At 39.9% G+C, this 21716-nt stretch overlaps 1 protein-coding gene across 4 annotated transcripts in view; it reads left to right on the plus strand.

Annotated features, from left to right (window-relative positions):
- Nucleotides 1–21716, plus strand: part of CDKL5 (cyclin dependent kinase like 5) — a 214550-nt gene that overhangs the window by 117433 nt on the left and 75401 nt on the right. For 3 of the 4 annotated variants that reach the window (XM_055123544.1, XM_004612219.2, XM_055123546.1), the window contains one exon: nucleotides 11995–12040. In XM_055123544.1, coding sequence (XP_054979519.1) covers nucleotides 11995–12040 — 46 coding nt within the window. Of the gene's footprint in view, nucleotides 1–11667; nucleotides 11706–11994; nucleotides 12041–21716 lie in introns of those variants that run through there. The other variant, XM_055123547.1, reaches the window with a different exon arrangement.

Genomic DNA, 21716 nt, shown 5'->3' on the forward strand with positions numbered 1-21716 from the left:
GCCTCTTTGCCATGGGAAATTTCCATTCATTTGCTGAGACAGCAGAGTCTGCATGTATTGCCAATGAGATAGCTTGAAAGTATTTGCATACAATGTCTGAACCATGTGGGTTATGTGAAAAGCAAATGTGTCTTTTGTATAATCTATGAATCAAAATCATTTAAGAAGCTCAGGTGTCTCACTTTTTATTGAAAAGAGTTGCTGTTTGCTCTGCCAAATAGGCTAGTGAAAATTGTTCTTGGGTGCCTAGTTTTTTTCTTAATAGCTAACATTTTATTTAAAATTTTTTATCTTGGGGCTGGAGCGGTAGCACAGTGGGTAGGGCGTTTGCCTTGCATGCGGCTGACCTGGGTTCGATTCCCAGCATCCCATATGGTCCCCTGCGCACTGCCAGGAGTATTTCCTGACTGCAGAGCCATCACTGGGTGTGGCCCAAAAAAGCAAAAAAATTATTTTTTAATCTTATCTAATCAGTAATATTAACGTAGGATAGACCAGCATTCTTTAACCTTTATACACTGGTGGACAGGCACCAGCCATGAACTACTGGGGTAGGCAATTTCTAGTATGTGAATTATTTTGAGGAGGCTCATTTTAAATTTGATTTCTTGAAATCAAATTTATATACACGAATATACACACAGCAGACACTCTATCCATGGGGAATATGTTCCAAAATCCCAGTAGTTGCCTGAAACCTCACATAGTACATAACCTTCTTTAGAAAACTTTTTTTTTGGTCCTATGTATAATATACACACTTGTTGTAGTGTTGGGCACAGTAAGATGTGCAAAAATAATAATAAAATAAATTATAGCAACATACTGTAATTTGAGTTGTATAATGTGGAGTCTCGCTCCACAAGATACCTTTTGGTACCTAGCACTTTTGGACTGCAGTTTACTGAGAGTGGCTGAAATTACAGAAAATTAAGCATGGATATAAAAGAGCTACTTCCTGTACTTCAATATTAATATATTTAAGTTATACCACTTTAAATATGTTGTTCTGTGTGGACTAGTTTCTTTAGTTCATCACCGTTACATCCTTTGAAATATATAGGTTGATAGCAATAAACTGACAGGTCATGTTAATAGTATTTGCAGGGACCTGGGGCACAGATGAAAGGACTTGAGCGTATGCTTTGCATGCAGGAGCCTGAGGTTCAATCTTGGTCATCCTCCACGCACCACTGGGTGGGCACATCCCTTCCCCTCCCAAAGTATTTACAAAGGAATTCTGGGTCTGTAGGTTTGTTTGCATTTATCAACTAAATAGTCCTCGACAAACGTTTTTTATTCTTGTGTTTGTGACTCACAAATGTCAGCTATCCAGGTGGGTCCAAGTTTCATAGCATACTGGATATATTGACTTTTAATGTTCAAACAAAAAAAGGGTTCAAGGAAAACCTGCTTCAGGAAGTTCAGTGGCTTTCTTAAGAACGTGACTTACAATCTCAAAGAGACTGGAGCCACTGAATTGTCCCACAGCTCCAGCTGTATGACATCTCCAAATTTCACAGTACCAACAGCTCGTAAGAGCACAGCAAATTAGATGGGAAAGTTGAGTAGAACCCCACTAAGCTCAGAGAGCAAAAACAGTAGCATAGAAGGCCTAACTAGCACCAAAGAGGCCAGTAAATTCTCAGACAGTGACTTTAGTAACATCATTTCGAGATAGAACAGTTTTCACAAATTTTCTTTTGCTGAACTATATTTTGCTAATTCCATTTGCCGTTTCGTTGTCAACAAGCAATAGAAAGTAAAATACTTTGTCCCTACTAAGGAGGCAGGCGTGGGGGTTGGATGGAAAAGTGGGAGCATTGGTGAAGGAAGGTCACACTGGTGATGGGATTAGTATTGGAACACTGAAGACCTGAAACAACTGTATTATTATCATAACAACTTTGTAAACCAGCATGTTTAAATAAAATTTCAAACATTGAAAAAAGAAAGTGATTTTCATTTTCAAGTAAGTCTCTGCCTTTGATTTTCTGTTCCACGTGGTCCAAGCTTGGCCCTCCCCTCCACTCCCTTTCTCCCAAAGTACAGCTAATGCAAAATGGCTGGATATGCTGTTATTGGCTAGTTTACATTACTCGGGGTATCTCACACAGCACAGTTATTAGTTACTACTCATTAGATGTCTCTGTTTTCATATATAAACTTACATGCCATGATCTTTTTGTCACAATAGAATGAGGGTGACAATAAGGGAGCATAATTCTTACTTTCTCTTATTTTATGTGGAAGAATAGATGCAGGGTGGATTTGAGGTACCATCCGGGAGATGTCCAGAGTGCGCCTAAATTTCCAGTCAGCATTCACTGGGATATAAGGACAGGAGACAGGACCAGATTCGTATGCTGGGTGGCAAGGGTGAAGATGGGTAGGTATGTGATCTAAATATTTAATACTCATCTACCCTTGTTTTACTCCGCTAATGATTTATGAAGGACCCATCCAGACCGGGAGCTGCTCCAGTGATTTATGAAGGCCTGCTCTAGACCAAAAGTGGTAAAAGGCGTTTTATTTTTTAATGGGAATAAATGAGAAAATAGATTCCGTTCCATCAGAATTTATTATTAACTTGATTTGAAGGTAGTTGTTTTCCGTATTCCTTTGTTAGATCCTACCCTGTCCTTTTTCCTTGACTGTCCGCTGTCTCCTGTTCTTGGTAATGTATTAATATTTTCCTAAGGCTGACCTCTTTTTAGAGGCTGAGCATGAAATAAATTTATTGAGTTTTCCTCATAATGCTTTTGAAATGTAAGCATTTTCTTGAAATACCCTTTGCATACAAATTATGAACAGCTTAGAGTTTCCACCAGTATTTGCGGTGACATTATCCCTGTAATGTGAACCTTTGTAAGAGCATTGCTCGCTATTGGTGCATGCTTTGTATGACCCTGCTAAATTGTTTTTCCCTTGAATAAAAACATCCCTGCCTGTTTAGTAAAGACAGTCATATGTTTCTTCATAGCTTTGGTATAACTCACTATGTAATATTTTAATGGACTTATATTACAGGAGGATTTATAAAAGCAATTGTTTTATAAAAAGGCGAATGTAGACATTTTAGTGCTGTCTCTCAGTTAGATATTTTTGAGGGAGTTTGTCTTTTAATCATCTCATTTTTAATTAGTATTTCTGTTCAGTTGATTGTCTTTTTATTAGCTTCTTCTGATTTCAGCCAGTGGTCCATCTCTCTCCTTAAGGGGGTGTATTTAGAGTGGTGTACCACAAATCAGGGTAAAACAGAAACGAAACAAAAAAACCTGGAACAGGGCTTCTTGCTCATAGCACTTTTGACATTAGACTGGGTACTTCTCTGCTGGCCTGGGTAGCTTATCAACAACACCCCTGGCCTCCTTCAGCACGGTGTGTGTTACCGCACTCCATGTGACAACCAGAAGTTGTCTAGACAGTGTTTGCTAGACGTTTCTAGATGCCCCCCACTTTTTCCACCCCCTGGCATAGCCATTCCCTGTTGAGGACCACTGAGTGAGATTTATGCATTTAAATCTTGGGGGAGGGAGATACTATGAGCCCCAGAAAGCTTTTGCAAGATGCATATAATGACACGACAGTGGCTTGATTTTAACATACAAAGCAATAGTGAAATTTATCAGGCATTTCATTTCTTTTTTATTCTTCATCTACACTAGTATGTAGCATCTCAGGTTGGTGGTAGTACAAGTAATAAAATGTGCTGTATTGCCTCTGCCTTCCTCTGAAATTAATTGCTTAGTAATAAAAATGTGCACAGGAATAGTGCGTACCAACCTCCAGATAGGAGTAGCCTCTGGGGAGAGAAGGAATGGGAATGAATGATGGTATGTTTATGACATTTTACACTTTGGAGGGAGGGAAAGAGGAATCTGAAGCAAAACGCCAACATTTATCAACGGCTGCATTTTTACCATCAATCTAAGCAGAACTCCTATGCCATCATATATTTGTACTTTCCAGTTTATGTAATCAGTTTTTACTTACTGCCATGGATGATTACGTACCAGGATGGAAACTTCTGTATATAGAAGATGCATCATGCATACATGGACACTCATGTCACCCCTGAATTATCACATGAAACCTCAAATAAAGCAGGGGCTTGTGGACGGAAATGACAGCAATGCTCCCTTTCCTGGCTTTCGATAGTTTTCTTCCTGACTTGGTTACAAGACTCACATTTAGTAGTTAATTTATCTTTTACTAGTGGCAGGCTATGGCAATTTGCAAGTAATAAGTCCAGTAAAAGATCCTTAAGCAATTTCTTGGAAAAAAATTCTAGGTCGTTATCATGGATGGTGTTTTGTATGTCTCTGGTACTGGGAAATGTATTTCAGCTCCATTGTATCCACCTGTTATTTGGATGAACCCTGTGTATGGGTTTACTTCTGTTTTAGATTTTGCTCATAATGTGAAAATAATGTAGTTTTGTTTTGTTTTGATCCACACCTGGTGCTCAGGGCTTACTCCTTGCTCTGTGTTCCGGGATCACTCCTGGAAGGCTTGAGGGACTATTTGGGGTGCTGAGGATTGGACCTGCGTATGCTACATGCAAGGCAAGCACCCTACCTGCCGTACTATTGCTCTGGACCTGATAATGTAAATAATTATATTCTAGATAATTTTAGGAGGTTTCTGTGAAATAGAAGTCAAAATAAAAATAAAGATGGAATAATGAGAAATTGTGTGCGTTTCTAGGTATAAACATCATAACAGATATTAGTAGAGAACTATTAGAAAATTTCTGAGACAGAGAAATGGTTACCCCTCCACTCCCACCCCCAGAAGGGTGTTGTGGATATGTGTGTTTTAGAATGTATTTTTCTACCAACAGCATTTATTACAAAGACAGCATAGCATGGCCATGGATGAGAAATAACCTCCAGAATAATGTTCCTAGGTTTAAATGTGTAGCTCTATTACTTCTTAATTGCAAGATCTTAAGACAAATAATAGAATACTCTCTAAAGCTAAATATCTGCCTCTGTAAGATGAGCAAGATGATGAAGATTTGCCTCAGCATGTTGATTAGATTAAATGAGAATACTATATGGAAAACACTGTTGATGGGCCTTGTACAAAACTACTTAAAAACAATTATTGAAAATAAAGCTTAATTTTTCAAGTGCTGTTATTGGCTTACAAAGGTTATGATTTTCAGGCTTGTAGCATTTTGCTCCTGCTGAAAGTGGTGTCAGTGTGAGAAAGCACTTTGAAGACACTTGGGATATTTGCATATAAAATGCAGGTTGAACTATTTTTAAATACTTTAGTTGTCAAGTTGAATTCCCTGCTATTTGTATGACGATATTAAAGAATTTCTCCCAGGGAAGGGCTTCCTCAGAGAGTAATTAGGGAGTGAATTGCAGAGTATAACCTTTGGAACAGTTTAATCCATGACTAGTGAACTAAAATCAACATTTTCCCCTGTTTCATGATGCATGTTGGATGGCTTTTTCAAATTACAAAGCACAACACTTCAAACAGCTATTTTTGCTACTTCCTTATATAGTGCATGAATAGTTTAGAGGGCTCATTCTTCCAGAGCATTAAGCCAGGTTATTTAACTACATTTAAGGTGGCTTGGTCCATTTTATGATTATTAGTACCAATTTAATAGCTTTGTTCAAATCTTCGGGGAAAGTTAATTCTGGGAATAAACCAATCATTCAGGAGCTTTAGACAATTAGTAGTAACAGGAATTAGTTTTGGTTATAAATTTCTATATCCAATAAGGTTGTTTAGTGATTAAATAAATTTAGTGAGATGTCTAATACAAGGGTTAAGGCACTCGCTTTGCACACGGCTAACCACAGTTTCATCCCACATATGGTCACTCGCTCAGCACCAGGAGTGATCCCTGAGTACAGAGTTAGGAGTAGCCCGTGAGCACCGCGGGGTGTGGCTCAGTGCTCCTCCTAAAAAAAAAAACGATTGTTTTAGTTATTGAGATGTGATTTGTAATAAGATAGAGATCTTTAGGACACTGAAAAAAATATACCCCCACCCCTATATATTTTCCTATTTACTAATAAAATTTACTTAACTTCTTATCTAATTTTTTTCCAGCTGATGAAATTTATTCTGGGGAAATATTAAATGACTTGATAGAGCTAGTTTATTTGTGGAGATAGCAGTACAAATCAGGAACGTCTACTCTTTTACATTCTAAAGTAAAATCGTTCAAGTTTTGAGGTAAAGATAGGACTGAGGGATAGAACAGTCATTAATTAATTGCTTAAGCATTTTATCATACCCTTAGTTTGTTTACAGTGTCAACTTTTAACTTGTTCAGTATCTACACAAAGACAGAGAAATAAGTGGCGAATTATCACCTGCCATGCTAACAACAGTTGGTGACATCCTATTGCAGACATTGTGGGCAAAGGCATGCTTTTGTGAATATATTGTATTAAAGACCCATTTGATTTTTTTTTTTTGCTTACACTTAAAAAAAATTATGTGTCACCTCTCAGGGTGGAGAGAGTACACTCAATTATCGTCATACCTTTCCTGTGAAGATATTTAAAATTAAAATTTTACAATAGTTTTGTAAACACCAGAGATCATTGGCAGAATCAGCAGAAATAGGTTAAAAAAAAACACAGCCTTGAATATCATGTTGTTAAATTTACTTTTTTTGTTGTTTGTTTTTGTTTGGGGGCCATACCGCTGGACTCAGAGCTTTCTCCTGGCTCTATGGTCAGAGGTCATTCTTGGTGCTTGGGGGACCATATGTGGTACCATGTGCCTGCTGGTGCTGGAAGTGGTCATCATTCTTGTGGTGGGAAACGCCCTCTGACCCTTGGAATCCGGAGTGCTCTGTCTCCCACTCGCTCACGTCAGCACTCACACCACCAGCTCTGTATCGGGGACTGAGCGCCCCACAGACACAATTGGAGTGGCTTGTCCATTGCCTTCTAGGGCCTGTACCTGGTGACAAGAGACACAGAGTCAGGAGGTGTTGGCTCCAGAGCAGCGGACAGCGTATTCCAGTAACCCTGCCCAAGTGATCCAGCCAGCCCAGGACAAGAATGTTTGCTTGGAACCTAGGTTTTGAAATCAGGGTAGGGGGGCTGGAGTGATAGCACAGCGGGTAGGGCGCTTGCCTTGCACGCGGCCGACCCGGGTTCGATTCCCAGCATCCCATATGGTCCCCTGGGTACCGCCAGGGGTAATTCCTGAGTGCAGAGCCAGGAGTGACCCCTCTGCATCACTGGGTGTGACCCAAAAAGCAAAAAAAAAATGAAATCAGGGTAGGGGTCTTCAGTCTGTCATTGATGTTCCAGTGGCTGAAAAACAGATCGACACTTTTGACCGACAGATGCAACACCTGGAGACTCTTGCTCTCTTAGCAAGGATGAACTTTTTAAAAAGAGTGGAACAAGCTTAGGGAAAGTCATGTGATAAAGACACAGGAACATTGCTTTGACGGTTCAGAAGCAAAATTGAGTTCTGAAAATGGCATTTGCAGTGAAAAATGCAAGTGAAATGAAGACATCTGCTTAGTCTGCTGGAGCCGGGAGAATGTGACCTCGGAGCAGGAACAAGCTGAAACATGCAAACAGCGCAGAAGCGGGCTGAGATAAGATAGAGACACCTTTAATGAAGGCAGTCAGGAACATAATTGATTACTGCAGTTCTGAATAATTCACTTGTATAATATCCATTAAGTATGTATTGAACATCTACTGTGGGTCTAGTAATCTAGGTGTTTGTGTTGCAGTTGTGAACAAAATACATAAAGCAATTATGAAAGCACCAATTTAAAAGCTACAAGGTTTCTAGTGGAAAATAATTGGGAGAAAAAAGTAGAAAGAAACTGTCTTTAAGGTTGCTAGAATTCCTTTTAATTTCATTTCCGGGTCATTCAGAACACACACACACATTTTATTCCAAGATAAAGTGTTTACTGCATGTAGGCAGAAAGGAAGTTATTTACATTGAAATAAAAACTAAATTGACCTGTTGACAACACTAAAAACTAGCCATTTGCAGCCTTATGTGGATTAGAAACCAGCAGATTTAACTTAAGCGCCTTCACTTCCTTAAAAAGTATGTTGGTGTACGGATTTTGTTACAGTTTAGACTGTAAATGCAATGCTGCATATTAAAAAAATTTACTAGTGGATGAAGACTCAAGAACTCAAATCATTAAAATATCAAGATGCATAAATGTTGCAGTACCAGTAGACTAGTTAACTAATGGTTTGGTCCATTCAAAAAGATGGTTTTGAGAATTATTTAATGATAGGTCAAAATGTTTCCCACATAAAATTAAGTAAAGCAACCCGCACATGATGTACACTCACTCTTTCAGTGAGAAAAATTTATTGGAAGAAAATATACCAAAATGTTTGCAAGTGTAAATAGTTTTATTCTTTATATTCATTTTATAATTAGTCTTTTTATGTCCTTTATATTCTTTCATATTTTCTATAATGAGTTTGTGTTATTTTTTATAAACATTTTGAATAGAGGTGAAATGTTACAGTATTTCAAGAAATTTTACTCTTTAATTGCATTTTCCCAGCATTCAATTGATTTTATAAAGAAAGATTTATTTGGCTTTGTGTTTTTAGTAAATGTACAAACCTTTTTGAATATAAGTGTGTATGTTTATGTTTGTATTGAGTAGAGAATTTGCATTCTATTAGTAAAAGAGATAAGTAAAGGAATCAACATCTAGTTATGTCTAACTCGCTTTTGGGCAACTGTTTTCTATTGTAAATTTTGTTAATGCGATAGCAGGGAGAGGGAAACCTAATGAATTTCTTTAAGAAGATATAAATGTGCTACTTACACATTTACATTTGTAGTCATGTTATTGAACAAGATTGAGCTAAGCAAAATGTTTTAAAAAGTCACACCAAGGTGTGAGTTCACAAAATAATTAGGGGTGGGAGGGTGGGATGCTGCTTGAAGATGTGGCCAGAGCCACCTCCACGCCTCCCTAGCAGAAAGACAGAGCCAGGGACCATAGCCTGATGGTGAAAATGGTCTTTTAATGCAGAGCTGCTAGCATACATCTGAGGCAGATTGAGATAAGGATATAGGTGTGATTGATGATTTGCATAGATAAAACATAGGAAGTTTTCTTGGGGAGATTAACTCAAGGAGACACTCTGTCTCCCAGGGACATCTATATTGCTTTTATCTTTCCCTCTAATTGTATATGTTATCAATACTTGCAGTTGTTTGGATAAACATAAGTAAGAGACAAAGATTCCAACACTTAGTTCTCTGGGCTCTGAGAGCAAGCAAGGCTTTTACTATAAAGCCCAGACTAATCTCAGGCCAATTCAGCTTGTCCTTCCCCATGGGGGTCCTATCTCTAAGTCATAACAGCTTGCATCAAGACCAAGCATTTATGCTTTCTAGACTGTCCCATTTCGATGCTGGGGTAGCTTTGCCACTTGCCCCGGGGTCCATCCCAGTTCCACAGCGGAACGTCCCTTTTTGGGGGTGTTAGGAACTATAGCAGCTGAAGCCTGAATCAAGTAATTATGACAGATGCCCAGGAGTAGATACATTTCAGAGTCAATCAACTCCCAAATATTAGGAGCATAGCATTAATGGTCTTTGCTCTGTAGTAGACTATAAAAAGGGTATAGGGAAATAGAAAAGCTGGTACAAATACACAACACTTCCAATACAAAGCATAGATTTACCAGAAAGTTTTGGCTTATAAGTCATAAAGACTGACTTGGGAAACTGACACAATGAGAAGTAAAACACAAAGGAAAGGTTAAAGATAAACTTTAACTAAATTAGGGATGTGAGCAAGAGCATGGTAAGCTTCTCTGGGAGGAGGAAAAGGGGCAATTCACTGATGAAGCCTAAAACACTTTGGGTTAATATCCAACACTAAGGGGCTGGAGAGAGTATAGTGGGGAAGCACTTGCTTTGCGTGTGGCTGACCTGGTTTCGATCTCCAGCATCCCACTGCCAGGAATGATTCCTGAGTGCAGAGCCAGGAGTAACCCCAGAGCATCACCAGGTGTGGCCCCCAAACCAAAAATTACGATCACGAAATCCCGTTGATCGTCTAGTGGCTCGAGCGGTCTCAGTAACCTCTACATTCGTCCTATCCCTGAGAATTTAGAAGCCTCCAAAGGCTTCAGGGTCAGGGGAATGACATTCAGCTGGTTACTGGCTCTGGAATATGGATACACCATGGGCAGCTTGCCAGGCCGTCCCATGTGGGCAGGAAGCTCTCAGTAGCTTGTGAATTTCTCCCAGAGGGAAAAGTAGGTTATAAAATATCGCTTCTGGGAGCTTGCTTTTAAGTCTTTGGATGTTGGCCGTTGATGGGATTACACACACCTGGGTTCCTCTGCCAGTCCCTTCATGTGTGAGGCCTGTCCGAACGTGTAGAGAGGGACCTTGAGCATGGCTGTGGCTAGGTTCCGGTGGTCTTCGGCTGCCGGGAGCTTTGCTTGGGGCAGGGAGGGAAGCTGGAGCCCATCCCCTTAGAGGGGCCCCGGGGAAGACAGCCAGGCGTGCGGGCAAGAGACTCTCTGCCAAAACTTACTTATTTTTTTAAACCAAAAATAAATAAGTAAAAATTTAAAAATAAAAAGAAATTAAAAGTCACACCAAGTTTTTACAGAATACAGTTTTAAAAGATGTGTGACTTTTTCAGTATAGAGTATAGGGTAACATTTCCTGATCAACTCTCTTGTGAGCTTTTGCTTTTGAAAAGAATGTTCATTTCAATGAATTGATGATTGCACTTTTTATGAAATTGTGTCCCATTTTTAAAAAGTTTTTATTCTGATGCAGGCACGAAACTTTTTTTGTTGTTGTTTATTTAAGGTGCTGGGAGTTTACACAGGGTCTCTCCAACATGCCAGTCATGTATGTGCCATCCCACTGGCTGCATCTCTAGCCACAGGCATAGTTTATGTTTTATGAAAAGATTTTCTCCTCCAGACTTTTCCCACTTAGAATAAACAATAGGCCTCATCCAGGCAGAAGATCTTTGGTTGTTTTTCATTACCATTTCAGAATATCTTTATAACATGTTGACTTTGAAGAATCTATATATTTTTTTTCTTTTTGGGTCACACCTGGCAATGAACAGGGGTTACTCTTGATTCTGCACTCAGGAATTACTCCTGGCACTGCTCGGGGGACCCTATGGGATTTTGGGAATTGAACCCGGGTTGTGCAAGGCAAATGCCCTACCCCCTTTGCTATCTCTCCAGCCCCAGAATTTATATTCTTTTACCAAAATGTGAAAAAAAAATTGTGCACAAGACTTAGATTCAAATTATCTTGCCTAGTGGTTCTTTGTTCTTGGTATTTCAATTTCCTTTCTAGACCTTGTTTTCCTCTATTTCTACAAAAAAGATCATGTGTTAAAGTAGAATTCTGCTCACAAAGTACTTCTCTGAGTTGATGAGCACTAAATAAGGGCAGGGGGAAGGTGGTGACTGGAATTGGGTGACAAATGTTTACCCCACTTTGACTATGAGATGACTATCTATGTGGAGAAGAACTGGTGCACAGCTATAGCTTTGTTGGGAGCAGGGAAGTGAAGAGATGTGACTTGGAATAGGCATTCTGCTCCCAGTAACTGCCAAGTATTATAGAAGCCTCTTCTCAGGAACCCTTTTCAGTCGGTTCCAGGGTTCCCAGGGAAGTGCAGAGAGCTGTTGACCTCTCACCATTCACCCTGGCACTTTTGTGTAGGCTCAAATATTGGCACGTCTGTTCTATCACCATTTGTGCTCTATGTCCCAAGTCATCTGCCCCTTTTTCTTTGGCTTTCCCGACAATGTCTGCAGAATAGTAATAAAGAGAATTTTGGAGCCAAGAAATGAGGACCTGGGGAGGAGGAGGACCTGTGTTTTACTCTTCAGGCTCTTGTTCCTCTCTTCCGGAATATAACCCCAGACCACTGGCATTTGCAGCTTGAAAAAAAATTGAAGACTGACTTTTCTTAAGCTTTTTTTCTGTTTTTTTTTTCTCCTGCAGGAAACACATGAAATTGTGGCCATCAAGAAATTCAAGGACAGTGAAGGTACGTTTTTATTTCTTTCTTTAGTTTTTGTGAAGGGAATGTGGAAGAGATGGTATTGAGTTTATTAGATTCTCCTTCCTGTGATTTTAAAGTAATATTCTCAGAAAATGAATATGGTTTATTATGCTTTGCTTTAAACCATTTGGTGGCTTCTGTATGTTTTTAAAAATCTCATGATATTAAAAAAAGTGCATCTTTTCTTTGAAAATAGTCAGTGTTGAAAATCTTGCAAAATAGGAGACATGCTCTCCACATGGTTCCTAAATATTATTAAAATAAGAAAACTGATTTTAAGAAAATACTAAGTGAAAATACTTTGTGTAGGTGGGAAGGGAGGGAGGGAGGGAAAGGGAAAGAGAAACACAAAGAGAGAAAGAGAGAGAGAGGGAGAGAGAGAGAGCTGGAATTGAATACTTTTGTAGGTTCACACAAATAGCAAATAGCAAGTGCTATGTGAAAGTGTTATTGGTTAGTATAATTTCTGGTTCCTAATCAGAGCTAGAAATGCAAAAGTAAGTGGTTTGTTGACAGCATTGAGGCAGTGATCTTATGTTTAGAAAATCTCATTGGGAGAATTTAAGCTTTTCAAGAAGTGATAGCACTCTTGGAGGCCTTGCTCACATGTTCCAATGGAACATTAAAATTACCCGCATGCCAGGCAAGGAAGTTTAAAATAAAGTATTTCGATTTCTTAGCTTTTGAATCTAGACAATTGGTAACCCAAAGATAGTCAAGTAGAAAAACTGTTAGCAGAGAATTAGGCGACCTTTAAGGAATGCTAGGCAACATTTTCCCAACTCTTTTGATGGAGATCCAAGTGGAAATATTTTGATGTCTAATTCCGTATCCACACAGTGTTCTATATTTAACTGAATCGAAAGTGTCAACAAACTCATTTTACTAATGTGTGCTTCTCTATTTTCTGTTCGTCTTATATAAATGCACATAAATAATTGTGGCATCAAATACATTGATGTCACTACTAATGAGTCACAGCCTGCCATTTGAAAAACTGTTTCAGGATTAAGAGGCATCAACCTTCATCTATAAGTAGAAGTATGAAAACAGATGTCAAGACCTGCCTCATCAGCACACATTTCTATTAAATACTGTAAGATACCTGCCTCTGTATTTATGGATAATGTCGTCATCCTGACCTCAGAGATTCAGCAAGCATTAAGTAACAAAAGGGGCTTGCTAGCAGAGTTCAGAGGTAGAATCAGTAGTATTTGATGTGATCCAGCACTGATGTGCTGGTTATGTAGAGCACCTACACTTCAGTGGGGGAACTTCACCAAGCATTGGCTTAGCAGCCTTAAAGGAAAGGCAATTAAAAAAAGCCCTGGCTTATTCTTAAAAGGCGAAAAAAAGACCCTCTATGGGAAGCAGTATCCCCAGGCCAACCCACGATGAGACCACTGGGAATGAGCTCTTTGAGCAGTGGCCTTGGGCCAACCACAGGTGGCCGAGACACATGGTGATCTACTAAAAAGGGTGACTGTTAACTGTGGATCAAAGCATAACCTTCACATTTATGTAAAGACTCCTGGCTGTGCATTCATCTTATAGGCACTTCTTCAAGCATCACTTACCACCAAAAATAATTGTCACCAAATTTTTGAAATGTAGTGCAATCTAGGTCATATTTGCCATTACTTAAAAAAAATAAGTTAAGTCCCATATTCTTCAGTCTTCTATGCATACCAACTCTTGCCACTTTGAGTAAAATAGTACGTTTGTATCTGTGTCATTAAGACTTCAAGATGGCAGTCAGTAGTGTTTCTGCTGAGAGTCATTGAGCAATGAGCCGGGTGCTATAAGAGCTGTGAAGGTAAATCAGGTATGGATACTTTCAAGGAGTTTATGACCTATTTGTAGAACTAAAATCTGTAAATAGCAGTAAAATAGAAGGCAGTGGTTCTGGAATGAATTTGCATAATACTGAGGCTAGAGATTGTTTCTAGCTATGACATTTTGGGAGTACCTAAATAGTTTAGTCTTTATGGGAATCATTTGCTCTGCCCTTATTTTACTGAACTGACAAGAGTGATGCACTCTCCTGTCATCTTTGCCAGACCTTCATCCGTTAGCATAACTCAGAGAATGCGACCATTTCCCCCATCTTTTATGCAGACGGACACTGGAATCCCTATATCCACTTCTGGTTGGACTTCCCAAGCATTGCCTTGATAATAGTTTGAAGACATCCAATTACTCATAACTTTGTCGTTCCAGTCCTATTCTAGGCACTTTCAATTCTTTCTAGTTCTCCTTAGTGGGTTTCATACTCCTTTCACTCTTCACTCTATACTCATGTCAGAGTGCGGTTTTGCCTAATAGAAAGAGAACATGTGGAGTGAAAACACTTTCAGAGGAAAGAGGACCCAGTTGAGTGCGGAAGATGTTCTGCCTTCAAACCTTCTACGAATCACTTAATTCTGACTTAACTTCTCATATTCTATTTCTATCAGGTCAATTATAATAGCAAACTAGTTTTGTGCTATTACTAAGCAAACCTATTGCTTAGGTTTCCATATTGCTCTCATTTGTCCCTTTTATTGTTTACAATGAAAACTCTCATGATACTATGCTTGTGGTTTCTCTAAATCCAGTATTTGAAATTTTTTGTGAAGATAGTGAAGTAACCCTCCTGTAAGAGCAATTTTAAACTCGACTCTGAACTTGACCTGATCCATGCTTAAGCTAATCAAGCATCATCTTAATAATTATTTCAAGGGATATTTTATGTGAATATTGCCAGTTAGATTTAAAGCATGATAATTTTCTGCTTTCTTACTAAATTTATAAGTATCCACAAATTTGCATGTTGTTTAAAACTACCTTTTATGACTGATTGCTGTTGAACTCAAAATGTCTTTATATTATCCCAGGATAATAGGTCATATTTTGAAATGAGAACCAAGGTTTTATAGTAAATAGAAGGTTATGACTTTAAGTTGAGAAAATAAAAGTAAGTTTATCTTATATTTAACACAGTTTGTTATGATAGCAGCAAATAGCTCTGTGCTATTTCTTAGAAGGAATCGAGTATTATCTTTTGGGGGGGGCAACAATTTTTACAGTAAAATTGTAACAATGTCAATGAATGACTTTCACAGTGAAAAGAAGGTCATTAAAAATGCAAGTAGGGGCCCGAGAGATAGTGTAATAGGCAGGTGACCTGCCTAGTTGTCGGATCCAGGTCTGATCCCCAGCATTGCGCATCGTCCCGGGAGCACTACAGGCATTAGCAGTCACAGTCCCTGATCCCAAGCTGTCAGGAAACCCTGAGCACTGCCGGGTACTTAAAAAGTGAAATTAAATCAAATCTGCACATAGAACTTCTTCCTTTTTCTCTTTTTTTTTTTGTGTTTGTTCTGTATTTCTTTCTTTATCCTTGTCGGTTTTAAAAATTGTTCAGGTAGTTGATAGAACTCTGTCAGATCATTCCTTTTCTTTCCATTTTGAGCCACACCCAGTGGTGCTTGGGTTTACTCCTGACTCTTTTCTTGGGGACCCCTCCTGGCTGTGCTCGGGGAACCACATCAGTGCCAAGGATTGAATCTGCGTCGGCTGTGTGCAAGGCGAGCACCTTACCCTCGGACTCACTCACCAGCCCCTCTTCCAGCTTATTTCTCAGCCGTTGGCTCTGTTTTCTTCCTGAAATATTTTTATACACTTGGGTAGTGGCAAAAATTCCTGTTCAAAGAGAGAAATATTTACTGGAGTGTTGACATTTTAATGTAAGATCACTTCACTAGTTAATGTTTTCTCGTTTGGAGGGCATGTGCTTCTTCACACATCGCCATAAACCTGGAGTCTTGAATAATGAGTATTTTGCAAGGGTTTCCTCAGTGGTGCTGTGCAGACCCAGGGGCCTCTCCTGCCAACTTTCAGCCAGCCAGGTCAGTAGTTCAGTGCGAGGGCCCGAGGATGTGATGCTGCTTGGCCCTGTGGTACCAGGGATTACCCAGGCTACCTCAGAGGTTCTTGGGGGCCTCCAAGTCTGCACCCCAGTGACACGTAGGGAACCATGTGGTGCCATGGATTGAACTTATGTCAGCTGCATGCTAGGCATGTAGCTACCTACATGCTACATCTGACCCTCTGCTACCTCTCTGACCCCAGATAATGAATTTCTCATACTAACCTGAATAATAGTATTATTTTACCTGATAATGTAAGTTCCTACAGAGAACCATTAATTAAGAAACACCGAACCAACCAGAAATCTCTATTGAATTAATTGTATGTAGTATTTAGATTTTCTGATAAGAGGAACATGATCACAGACTCAAAAGATACTGGAGATCACTTAGTTAAAAGTGACTCTCAGATTATGCATAATTATCAGTTTGGCTAACTTCTCCTACCCTGTTATAAATCCAATCTTGTGGAAAGAGATTTGATGATAATCTGTCACTGTTGGATCTTCATACATACAAACATGTCTACCATCCTCAATTGCTTAAACAAACTAGGAGCACTGATTTTGACTCAAGAACTTTCGAACAGCAAGTGAAAAATAACACTTATTCAAACTTTAAGATGTCCTATGGCCCAGAGTTTATTTTAACATACATTTGGATCTTTTGATAGGCCAACATCTTTTCTTCTTTGTACTTTTCCATCTTTTCCTGAATAAATAAATGAGGCGGAGGGAGGCACATTCCCTAGTAATCTTTGGGCTTCAGAACGTGGCAAGGAGCTGACTCAAGGAGTTATGTTATAATTCTCAGCTTGCATTTCATATTCTACTGCGCTTGGGTTTCTGTAACTAGATAGATAGTTTTTTGGGGAATGGACATACTTATTCTTCTTCATCAGGAGAATATATTTACTTGATCATTCTTACCTCTAATTTTATTCTTATTTTTATCCAGACACTACTGAGTTCTAACCTGATATGATGTCTTAATTTGTATATTGGTACTAAACAAAAGTTGGTAGTCTCCTAAATTCCGTTCTCTTTAAGAGTGATTTTGAAACAAATATTTCATCTCTTGGTTGAATTAATTCAGTTAACTGGAGTTGAACAATCTGGCTATTCATAATTTAAGCACATCCTTTTAAAATCCAAAACAGATCTTTCTCAGACTTCAGAACTTCTACGATGGTGTGAACATCCTCGAAGATCATGTAAATCTCTCGTGATTTAGTACATTTCATAAATTTATTGTGCTTTTAATTGACCTTGATCTCTGATCATTTAAGGGTTTGCATCATTTGGGAGGGGGTACATGACAGCAGCATGACCAAAACCAGGCTAATTGTGCCCTGTTGATTTTTTTTATTCCTCAGTCATAGCAACCAGATTCAAATATAGCACTTCCACTGGGGTTCGATACAAGGAGAAATTGGCCTCCCCTCACTCAGGATGCCTGTTTTTTAAAAAAGGCCCATGGGGGTAGGGAGGGGCTCTTGACTATATAAGAATATGTGATTTCATAAAGTAGGTTACAGCTATTTCTGGATTTCTTTTCCTAGCCCACAGTTCTTTAAAATAGCGTTAGAATGGAGTTTTCTGTTCTTTAGATTTTACTCTTTTCATCAGTTATCTTTGCAATTCTTTTGCTCCTGTGATCTTAAAAAATGGTTTTCTTTTACTTTAGTGAATAGCCTTTCTTGATTTTCAGCTTGCCTTACTGGTTTTCTTTTTGTATTTTTTTAATTTAATATCCTTTATCTAGCCTATTATCATTCCTCTGTAAGATTTATGTAACTTTATCAGAGTATACTGCTATGGAGCTTAAAATCCTCAGTAGTGACTGATCACCAGTCGATCATCATGCATGTCACAAGTTACAATGGGAGGGCCTTTCAGATCATCTGGGACAGACGTTCCCAAGGATAATTGGCCCTTTGTCCTGTTTTCAGAAAAAAAAATATCACTGAGGACCCCACTGGAAATCTCTCTTCTTTAAACAAAACAATAGAAAGTTGCGTGTCCCCCAGTCCAGCCCATTGGAGTACTACCACCCCTCTCGTGGTTCTGGGGCCCCTGCAGGGTGGTATCATCCATTCTGGGAAGTATAACTAGGACTAATAAACCCAAGGCCAAACGCTCCATAGCTATTTTGTGGTTCACTGAACCAAGACGCTGCCGTAAGGATCTTCACTGAGTTTTCCTTCGGCTCCTGCTCTACTGTTCTGTTGCTCAGCTAGGCAGTCATGGAATCTGGCGCTGAACCTGGGTGTTCCAGCTCACTCTCCCCAATGGCTTCATACCACACTGCTGTGTTGACTTTGTGGGAGTAAACACTCTTTAGTCACCCTGAGAACGTTATTGTTCCTGTCTCGGTTTGTATAACAGGAAGAGCTAGCCTAAACAAAGAATCACGGGGTTTTCATGCCCATTTTAGTGGGCTGTGCAGTTGTCTTTAAAAACTGTCTCAGGGGCTAGAGTGGTAGCACAGCAGTTAGGGCATTTGCGTTGCACGGCCAACCCGGGTTCAATTCCCATCATCCCATATGGTCCCCAGCACCGCCAGGAGTAATTCCTGAGTGTGTGAGCCAGGAGTAACCCCTGTGCATCTCCGGGTGTGACCTGAAAAGCAAAAACCAAAAAAAAAAAAAAACAAAACCAAAAACAAACAACTGCCTCACTGAAGAGTGTTCCTACCTTCTGAACCTCTGAAGCTCTGAAGAAAGTTGCAGATATAATCATGTGCGTTCCTTTGCCATCATCTGATTATTTGGTGCCACAACTCCCTTCAAACAGTACAGAGTTGCAGGGGAGGTGACAGGAGGGATACTGGGGACATCGGTGGGGGAAAATGTACACTGGTGGAGGGATGGGTGTTCCATCATTATATGACTGAAACTCAATCATGAAAGCTTTGTAACTGTATCTCCCAGTGATTCAATTTTTTTTTAAGCACAGAGTGGCCAGGGGTCTGGAAAATGCTCAGAGAAACAAACATGGTAGGATCTCCCGACTAGCGAAGAGTGTGCATTCGGCTGTGCCTTAGGGAATTATTAATCCATCTCCCACCTGTTTCCATTTGTTGCAGTCCTGGTACTTTCCTCAATGTATGCCTGCCCGAAGTTCCTTAAAACAGTTTGCTCAAATGGGGTGGTGGTGATGCTCTATGTTAGGCAGTCCTGTAAACTTGTGTGTGAGCGTGTGTGTGTGTGTGTGTGTGTGTGTGTGTGTGTAGTGTATTTCATACTTTTTTTACATGGGGGTTTGTCAACACCCATTCTTAACAAAAGTGGTCAGTCTAGATTTGAATGCATATAGATTTGAATCTTTAATGGAGTACCAAAACTTAAATGAAGTTCAGGCTTATCATCTGTGAATTACTGGTGAGTCATAAATGACATAGATAATTAGGTTGGCAAAGGCCTTGGGGGTTTTTTAGGGCGTATGGGGGCAGGGAGATGTGTCTGTTTATATAGGGGTTTTTTTGGATTAAAAACTTAAGTGACTTGTCAAGTCATATGTCAGCGGTGTTTGTTGGTTCAAAGGACTCCAAATCTAGGTCTCTTGAATGGTACTCCAGTGTTCCTTTATTGAAGCCTTTCTGTTTGGCCTTCCTGAAGCGACTTTCTCTGCTAACAAAGGGAAGCTGTCACAAGCTGCTAATAATATAAAGCTCCTTTTGTTTAGTTGGGGCTTTTTTAGTGTCAACAGTTCACCAGGCATTTGATTAGAAAATACTGCACTCTTTGGCTTTTTTATTGGCAACATTTATTTTTGCCATTTTATTGAGATCAGGTTGGCCTATATTACTGTCTAAGCTTATGGTGTTCAGCATTTGTACAGTTTGACTTGCATATATTGTTAAATGATTACCATGCTGAGTTGTGCTCGCTTCAGTTATCATATAAGTATAAGAAAAGCAACTTTTAAATTTTATTTATTTATTTATATTGAATCACAGTGAGATTCACAGTTACAAGGTTGTTCACGATTAGGTTTCAATTATATGATGTTCCAACATCTATCCGTTCCCCAGTGTACGTTGCCCACCACCAATGACCCTAGCTTCCCTCCCACCAAGCCCTACCCCCACGTCAGTGGAAGGCACTTTTCTTCTCTTTCTCTCTCTCTCTCTCTCTCTCTCTCTCTTTCTGTCTCTCTGTCTCTGTCTCTATCTCCTTGTCTCTCTCTTTCTGTCTCTCTCACTCCTGTTGGGCATTATGGTTTGCAATACAGATACTGAAAGGTTATCAAAAAGCAAACGTTTTATTCCCTTGTGATAAGAACGAACTCATTAGGATGTACTTTATTACCAACTTTCAAACATATCAAACTGTAGCCATTATGTTGTATGTTATATCTTGAGTATTTATTTCTTTTTAAACTTGAAATTTGTACCTTGTAGCCGTCTTCCTCCAATGCCCTGTGCCCCACCTCTGCTTATGCTTACCACAATCTGAGCCTTGTTTTAACATGCGATCCTATAGCATTTGTCTTTCTCTCTCTTGCTTATTTCACTTAGCATAAGGCCTTCAAAATCCATTCCTGTTGCTGCCACCTTTATTTGTACTCAGCCCCAGCAGAGCCTAGAGGTGGTGTCAATGATGAAGGAGATATATGTTCCTGATCCTTACTGCTCTCAGTGCTGGGGCCTTGATTATTCATAAATCACTCATTGTAGAAGATAGCCAGGGGCAGGGGTGAATAGGAAGAAAATACATGCACTTTGCTTACTGCCTGAAAAGCTGCACTTTTATAGAAGATGGAAAGCACTGTGTTCAGAATGGAGAGCACAGAGTGCCTGCTGTTTGCTGTTGGTTGCTGCTCCCCATATCTTTAGGGGAACGGAGGAAACATTTCTTTCTAATGCCATTCAGAGTGTCCCTCTGTGCTACTGTCTGCCGAGGTGGCTGGGTATGTGTTGTTGAATGGAACTTGGACTTGTCTCCCTGGAGCTCTCGGATTAGCATGACATCACACAGATGTCAATCAGGCGAGCAGATTCATCAGTCCTGCTGGGGGGGGGGCAAGTTCCGATCCTTGGAAGGTGTGAGGAGAGTGGCTTGGAGAGGGCTCCTGAGGATGCAATTTAAACTCTGACCTCCACGAGCCAGTCCTACAGAGTGTGGGCTGCAGAGTGGGGAGTCTAGGTAGGAGGGAGCACGTACCAAGGTCTTAAGGTTGACAAATCAAGCTTGGAGCTATTCGGGCGAACCGAGAGACTAATGGGAAGGAAGGGCAGGAGAGGGGCCTGAGATGCAGACAGAAAAGACAGGGAGAAGTCATGAACATGCACTTTATCTCTTATTGAATTACTCCACTGTGGAAAAAAAATCACTTGTTTCTTCTTGAGATCTGCATGACATGCTTTGTCTTGCAGGTGACTTTTACTGCCATAACCCCAGTCTGGAGAGGAACTCAGACGGGACAGTGGAGAAGCCGTTTAGCCTTCTAAAGGCTTTGAAGATTCCCTAGAATTTAAGGGTTGCAGCACTTCTCTGGCTCAGCTGTCTCTTACGGGATGCAGGGCCCTCTTTCCCTTCGCAGTCAGCTAAGCCAGTTCCGGAAGTGCTTTGATCACATGACACACCTTCCTCTGGGCACTTCCCACTGCTGCATGCTCTCGGTCCCCTGATGTGGGCTGGCCTGGTGCATTGCTTATGCCCTTGCTGACCTTTGCCTTTTGCTGTGCTTGTCTTCCAAGCACCAGGTCTCTTTTTGTTCTTTCCTAATCTTGTTTCCGCTTCCTCC

This window comes from Sorex araneus, chromosome X (assembly GCF_027595985.1).
Source record: "Sorex araneus isolate mSorAra2 chromosome X, mSorAra2.pri, whole genome shotgun sequence".
Taxonomy (NCBI): Eukaryota; Metazoa; Chordata; class Mammalia; order Eulipotyphla; family Soricidae; genus Sorex; species Sorex araneus.